This window comes from Austrofundulus limnaeus, unplaced genomic scaffold, assembly GCF_001266775.1.
Source record: "Austrofundulus limnaeus strain Quisiro unplaced genomic scaffold, Austrofundulus_limnaeus-1.0 Scaffold8, whole genome shotgun sequence".
Classification (NCBI taxonomy): Eukaryota; Metazoa; Chordata; class Actinopteri; order Cyprinodontiformes; family Rivulidae; genus Austrofundulus; species Austrofundulus limnaeus.
Window position 1 is genome coordinate 3,337,112 of NW_013952410.1, and position 8,040 is coordinate 3,345,151.

Below are 8,040 nucleotides of genomic sequence, written 5' to 3' on the forward strand. Positions count from 1 at the left end.
ATTAAACATAATACTGTTTTAAAAATGCAGAAATAACAACAATCAAGCATTTAGAGTATTGTTAACTGTATTTTGCGCTTGTAGTCTTATAAAAGCATACTTGCAATTTGCTGTATTTTTTTTTTATTTTATAATGTCACCCCCTCCACCTGGCAAGGCCCCCATTCAATAAACTCAAAGAGACCCACGGACTAGCAGTTGATCATCACAGCTTTAGCACGTTTTTCGGCTCATGACACATTTTATTAGTGAGCCGAGGAGTAGAAATGGCTCTTTGATTGTAAAAGTTGCGGACGCCTAGTCTGGTTACAATGTTCGAGATGTCATTCTAATATCCAACCACTAGATGACAGTCAAAACAAATGAACAATGAGTTCACAACCTAATAATTATATATTTTATTATCATATAATGATATGATTTAGTAGGTTCCCTGCTATCTGTAGGTTCACATAGCTGTTAAGTGAAATCARCAGGGTAGATGCGACTGTTTTGAAAATGAAACAAGAGCTTTACTCTACTTTGCTGCAATTTTAAGTTACTTTCTGCCTTTCACACACTCAGCTTTCATTGAATCCGTCATCTAATTATCTTCAGGCAGGACTCCAGTCTTSCACCTTTACTTTCATCACAGTCGTTGTAATAACTTTAAACACAATGTGAGATTGTAGAGAACACTTATGCTTTTATTTAAACAGAGGCATTTTATTCATTAGTTTGTGCTCACATTAAATTTTTTAATTAAACATGTACAAAAAATTTGAGCCWTCATAGCCCCTTCTAATTAGATTGTTGTTTGCACAAAATTAGTATTAAACAGCCCACAAATAATACTGAATCAACAAAGCTTTCTTAAATTCATCCAAAAACAGTCACACATTCAGAATAGGTGCAGGATGACCACATAATAGAAATGTATTTTTTTTTACAGTTAATGAGTTTGAAGTTGCGGCACTGAGGCGTCAGCAAGAAAGTGGCATCATGGTCTCCTCCCACAGACAAAGAAAACATGCATGTTAGGTTAACTGGTAACTCTAAATTGTCTCTAGGTCAGAGGAGAAGATAGACATTTTTGAAAGGGCTGACACAGGGGTGGCCAAGGTGTTTTTATTATTATTATTAACATTATTTGTAGGAGGGGCACATCCAAATACAGAAAAGCACTCTGGATTTGAAAATGCAAGCCAGCCGCCAGAGGCTTACCTTGGCAGTGAACCTCTTTCATTTGACACATATTATCAGTCAAATGGCTTTAATTCAGCTTTGTTAAGAAATACTGAGCTGAACTTTTGTGATCATAGCTAAGAATGACCCCAAAATTCATGTTAAATGCTAGTCACGACTTTGGCCACCCCTGTAGCTCCGCCCCTGCTCTAGATGAGGGTGTGAGTGGTTGTTTGTTTCTATGTGGCCTATGTGTTCTGGTAAGGTGCCTTTGAGGCTCTGCAATCAACTCTGTGTTTTGTGTTATTTTTCAAATAGACCACAGCTGTCATTTTGCAGATGTAAAAGTTTCTGGTTGCTCATTGTGTGAGAGCTTATCTACAGCACGGCGTTCTTATTCCTTTGGCCTATATTTGCCGTGCCTCTCTTGTTCCTCTGCCAGCACACGCAGCCGATGATAACAGAGCTGATTATAATGGTAGACACCACCGCAATGGCGATTAGAATAATTGAAGTATTAACTTTGCCATCTTTTTTCCCGCTGATGGTCTCCTCCTCAGTTTCTAGAGTGGGTGTGACGTTCACACCAGGTAACAATGTGCCTTCTTTGGGAGGAAGGGTACCGAGTGTCCTTTTCTTCTCAGCTGAGGTCAACGCAGGCTCTTTAGTAGAACCAAATGGCATCAGGTCCTCGTCTGACAGTGTCGCAATCACGTTACCGTTCAGACTAAAAGGAGTTTCRCACATCACGAGGGTCTGGTTGACCTTTGATGGGTGCTGTGTCAGCCAGTCCCTYAGAGGCAAAATGTCTTTGTCACACCTCCAGGGGTTCTGATGCAGAAGAACTTCTTGTGCAGCAGAGAGTGCATCTAAGCTCTCCTGTGGTAGGTTAGGGAGAGAATTGTTTCGCAGGTCTATCTGCCCCAGATGGCTCAGGCCCTTGAGGAAACCCAAAGGAAGCGAGCTGATGAAGTTGTGCTCCAAAGAAATGTTGAACAGATTGGGCATCGTTTGGAAGGTCTCAGCTTGCAGGGTTGTGAGCAGGTTGGTGTGCAACGATACTTCTCCGAGGTGGTCCAACCCTCTGAAAGCACCTTTGGATATGTAGCTGATCTGGTTGCGACTGAGGACCAGGAGATGTAACCGAGTTAGGTTTCTGAACGTGTCATCTTCCAATCGGCTCAGTTTGTTGTCGTACAACCACAACTCTCGCAGGGGCATTGGCCCAAAAATCCCTGGACCCAGACTTTCCAAGTGGTTTTCATAAAGGGAAATCTGGGAAAGGAGGGGCATATTGATAAAGATCCCTTGAGGAAGTGATGTCAGACGGTTGCTGGAGAGAAACAGTTTCTGGAGCTTCAGATTCTTGGAGAACAAATCATGATGAAGATGAGAGATTAAGTTGTCTTGAAGAGAGAGTTCCTCCAGGTTTACAAGGTCATCCAAACTCCCAGCAGGGAGCTCCTTCAGGATGTTTTTGTTAAGCCGTAAGGTTTTCAGATCAATAAGACCCTTGAATGTCTCACTAAATAGCTGACTGATACTGTTTCCAGAAAGTGATAGGTACTCCAGCTTTGTTAGAGGTTGAAACGTTTCCTCGGGTACAGAAGGTATGGAGTTCTTACTGAGATCTAGCTGCTTCAGGTTTGTCAGCAGAGAAAACCACTGAGGTCGGATCACCGAAAGCATGTTGAACTTCAGAACCAAAGTCTCTAATCTCTGCAACTTGTGAAATAAGGGTTCAGGGAGATCTTGTACTTTTGTGCCAGTTAGCGCTAGGGCACCCATGTTTAGAGTGGAATTGAACGTGCCAGGACGCACTTCCCTCAAAACAGTGTTTTTAATCATAAAGTTGCTCAAAGCAGCAGAGAAATCGATGAGGTCCTCTGGTTTCAGAATGTCAAAACTGCAGTCTGTCAGGTAGAGATGGGTGGTGGCTGATGGCACAGCTGCTGGGAAGTCAGGAAGAGCAGCACAGTGGACATTTGTTTGAACACATTTGCATCCTTTTGGACATGCCCAGGCAGCACTCAGGGAGCAGAGAAGTACAAGTACACGACAGAACATGGGCAGGTCCATTGTTTTCCTAAAATTGAAAAAAAGAGAACATGGTTCAGTTGGGGAACGTCATCATTTAGCACAAAAGTTTGTTTTTGTTTGTTTGTTTGTTTGTTTTTACCATAAACTCTTTCATTTCTGTCTGAAAAATAAGCTGTCTGTGAGAATTTCAGTTAGCCCTATTCATTCATGTTATACACTAAATTATTTTAACTTTAAGTAGTTGTGAAAAATTCTATTTCCAATTTTTGCTTGATAAATCCCACTAGTTTAGCCGTTAAATGTCAAAAAAAGATAATTAAGTCAGTAATAGATTGGTGAAGAACAGTAGCAAGACAAAGGGAGTTTATAACTGATTGTCTAAAACAGACTGAGCTGTGATTTATCAACATGAATGTTTATCAAGCATTTACACTATTGAGATATTTTTCCTTCCATTCATTTTTCAGCATCGAACTCATTCTGCAATTATTGTGCCATTTTAACAATTTATATACCAAAAGTCCAGCTCCTTTCAGGCATGCTATGACATTAGGTATTTAGCAATATATACTTGTACTTTTAAAGATATTTAGATTTTCTGCCATGTTTTCTCATTGAAAATCAATGGAGCTGTCTTCAAAACCCTTAAAACCCTTTAAAATGTTTGTAAATCTTTACTGTACTTTTCAACTTTTGGTTCTTTTTCTTTCTTTTTTTTCTTCTTTTTTTACTTCTTTGTGCTAATGTCAGCTTCCTTCGGCTACTGTTTTGCTAATTTTAGCTTTTTWCTGCTTTTTACCTTTCAATCAGACCTTTTAATGTGATTTTTCTGCTCATTTCTTTCTGCTGTTTTAAGCGTTTTATGCTTCTTTTAGCTGCTCTTTGTTAATTTTGGCTGTTGTCTGTGTTTTTAGCTCATTTTTATTTTTATTTATTTAACTTCTTACTGCTCAATTCAGCAAACATGCTCTGTTTCTTAGTGCTAATTTTAGCTATTTTGGCTACTTTTGTAGCTATTTTTAGGCTGGTTTCAGCTTGTTTTTAGTTATTCTGCACAAATCTTTCAGCATTAAGCATTCACACTGCAAATTTGTGGGAAATGCGTACTCTTTAGTTCWAATAGCAAATGTTTTCAAAAGTTTAAATATTTTATTCCCCCTCAAAGTGCAGTGATACCAATATTTTTTCTCCTCAGAATCATTTAAACTTCATGTATTTAAAGCTCACTGATATCAGGATTTGTCAAGATGCTGCCAAGGTCCCAAAACAAATTGAAAAGATGGTGTTCTGCAAACCAGTGAAAAGTTTATTTCCTCCAACAATAATATTGAGTYTCCTGTGGACCACTGTGTCTTTCTCCTTTTAGTGCCACTAAGGGACACTTTAAATAACTACTATAAGGAAGTTCTGCTCAAGGCAACTCTAATTAGTAGTAGTGTGCAGAGACTGCAGCCTCAGCACTCCTGTTTTATGCCAGAAATAAACATTTGCATAAATCAATTCATCGTTGCTGGTGAGTAAGAGCATTACCTGCCAACACTGCTGACACAACTGGCTGTTAAAGCACAAAGCTTTGAGACCGTTGGCATAAAAGCCTTAAGTCGGACACTTTGTGCTTCTCATTTTAGAGATCACACTTTTTCCAGAAGTGGGCTGTCAAGTGTTTTTACATATGTGCTTCTAAACCAGATGATTGTCAGAAAGTTTGCAGCTACAAGCGAAACATTACGGTGCCTTTTCTATGCATCTCAACACGACAGATGGCCTGCTCTTGATTTAGACTGAGGCTGCTTTTCATGTTTGTAGAAAAAAAAGAAACACCGGAGGTTTGGAAGACAGAGCTGTGCCAACAWAATGACCCACTTCTCTTTACAGAGTCTGTCTGAAACTTAAGGCTGGGAAACGTGAACTGTTTCTGAGTGGCTGAGATGTTCGTGGAGGAAAACACTTCCTCTTAGAGGAAGTCATTTTCAAATAAAGCTTAAATGAGGTCATTTGGTGAGGAAAGTTTCTTTCTTTCTTTCTTTCTTTCTTTCTTTCTTTCTTTCTTTCTTTCTTTCTTTCTTTCTTTCTTTCTTTCTTTCTTTCTTTCTTTTAAAACCAAGAAGGTCATAAATAATCACAGCTGTTTACATTTTATCTTGGTGTCTGCTTTCAATTAAAAGTTGTGGTGAAGGTGCCCCATTTGGATTTAAAAGAAAGTTGCTTAAAATGTTTTTACTGTTAGTAAATGTTTAATTAACCAATGAATTCTGGATTTCCGATCTCTTATTGGTTAGAAATTAGTTTAACTGAAAAATTGAGAATTATCACTGTGTAGTTTTGTTGTCACCATTTGTTTTTTACAGCTCAGAGTTCAGGACGTGTTTTCAAACAACCAACCACCCAAACCAAAAAAAAAAAAACATTATTTTCACACAACACCATAAAATCATCATGTAGTTTTGGTCCTTTCAAGCTCAAGACATCCTGTTTTGCTTTCAACTTGTAAACGTAGTGCTCTTTCTAATTATATATTCACATTGTTTAAATTAAAAACTTGAAACAAAAACGAGCCAAGTTTAAACTGCCATAAAACCATTCTATTCTATTCTATTCTATTCTATTCTATTCTATTCCAAATTAAAAGTTCTGAGTGGCCTGTAGTCTAAAAAATGTCCATTAATTGCTCATTTTTGTCTTTTTTGTATAAACAGAAATATGTCTGAAAAAAAAAACACCACAAACATTATCTTAGATTTGTATGTAAGGAACCATAAACAAACTTATATTGTGAGGTTAAACTTAAAATTAGGATTTAACCATTTTAAAAGTTAAAATGTGCTAAATTATTTTATGTTTTACACAGTCGTCAATATAATAGTTTTTTTCCTAATTTTTCTCTGTTTAAAAAACATATTTCCAGCCAAGTTGTTCTTCTTCCCACACTCAATAAAAACAAGTCATGATCTCTGTGTTTCATCTTTCAGCAGGACTTACCTCCAGTTGTGGCTGTCGATGAATGAGCCGACTGAGTGAGACGGTTGGAGCGGTGGTCTTTTATGAACAACACCCTTCCTGCTGCAGCTTCACTGATCCCCTGAAAGTTTCCAGCTCTGTCTGAACTCTAACATTCGCACATTTTTTTCRTGCTCCGTCATCTCTCAATAAACTTCACAAACCAGTCACCCACCCCCTTTTTTCCCCCCTCTGCAGTTTGAGTTTTTAAAATGCTGGTTATGTCTCTGGCACTGTTCTGCTGTCCTTCCATGCCCCATTGTGCCTCTCACAGGGTCACTTTTTTTTTTTTTTTTGCTAAATGTGGTGAAGGGGGATCAAGCACCACCCAGCTGTGTTACTCCCTGTCTGGACTGATTTTACTGCCTGCTGTTTGTGTTTGGGGAAAGAATGTTCAAGGAAGGATGGGAGTTCTGTTTGGGTCAAAAACAATGGACCGTGTTGAGTTTTCATCCTGAGTGTTTACATGTGTTTGTTTGGGTGTAAATAACATGTGCTGCATGTCTTTGGGACCAGCTCTCAAGTTTGCTTTATTGTTGCCCTTTATGAAAAGTTATTTGTGTTGCAAAATAAAACAAAACAATCATTTCTACATCATTAATAATTTCCTCATTGTCATCATCATAAGGCTTGTTGACACTATTTGAGCTTTAAAAAATAAAGTTCAGAGGAAAAAAAAGTACTATAAAACTTTTAAACATTTTACATAAACTGAGTTGTATTTAAACAGCAACCATCTGTCTTGGTTCAGCTCAAACTAGCCATTAGCTTCATCTATTCACTTAGAATTACAACCCCCTCCTCTAAAAAAAGACATTAGTAAAAACTCAGTAAAATCACAAACCCATATGTTATTCCCACTGGAACATACAGTAAACAGGTTTTTGAACTCCAGTTCCAAACAAAAAGCTATCTACAACAGGTAAGATAGTAACTGTTAACCTTTCTCATTTCAAAAATTCAGGACCATCACTTTAAGCAGAGTGATGACTCATTGCTATAAAACTGCATTCTTTATTTATCCCACATTAAAACCCTTTTTGTTTTTGAGGAAAGGGTGAGCAGTGAGKCTTATCTGCCAGCGCTGCTTTCAACATTCGAACATTCAAACTCTCACACAGGAATTCATTGAAAACAGATAACAAGGGTGGAGTTAACGTGTGCCCAGCTTCAGCACAGAGAAACCACACGAGACACTTTCTGTGATATTATAGAAGAAAAATAAAACTGTGGTCATAATACAGTTTTATAGCTTCGACATTAAGGCTGGAATGTTTTCAGCCAAACCCCTTTTTTCTTTTTTTATAGTTTATCTATTATCAGTCATTGCATATTAAGACTGAATGAGAAAATATTTATTCCCAACAATTTCAAAAACTGTTTTATAGCTATTGTTTCAGTAACATATCTCAATCACCAGAAAAATTGGATGAATGATCCTTTTTCTTTGTGATCTATATCACTCCTTTTAAAGATGTTAGTAATAGGATTGAGTATAAAATAGATGCATGTAAAATTGAGTCAAACTTTCCTATCAAAGTAGATTATAACTATTAGCTAAATGAATCATCTTTTCTTCACTATACACACACTTATTTATAGACTAGGGCTGTCAAATGATTAATATTTTTAATCTGATTAATCCCAAAGTAGCTGTGAATTGATCATGATTAATCTTAAATTTAATATACATTTCTATTGCATATTGATAAAATAAATTACTTGAGTTATTAATTAGTTTTTATGGTTTTATTTAGAAAACAAAACTGATGCTTAGACATGATTTTTTGAATATAAAACAGGGCCTAAAAATGCTCCAAACATAAGTGAGTCAGTTAA

General features: G+C 37.2%; 1 protein-coding gene across 1 annotated transcript in view; it reads right to left on the reverse strand.

The window, feature by feature from the left end:
• Nucleotides 1-490: 490 nt before the first annotated feature.
• Nucleotides 491-8,040, reverse strand: part of LOC106537295 (uncharacterized) — a 15,441-nt gene continuing 7,891 nt past the window's right edge. Inside the window, exons 2-3 of the mRNA XM_014034684.1 lie at nt 6,184-6,270; nt 491-3,250 (exon numbers count right to left, since the gene is read on the reverse strand). Coding sequence (XP_013890138.1) covers nt 1,543-3,250; nt 6,184-6,270 — 1,795 coding nt within the window. The 3' untranslated portion in view covers nt 491-1,542. The remainder of the gene's footprint in view (nt 3,251-6,183; nt 6,271-8,040) is intronic.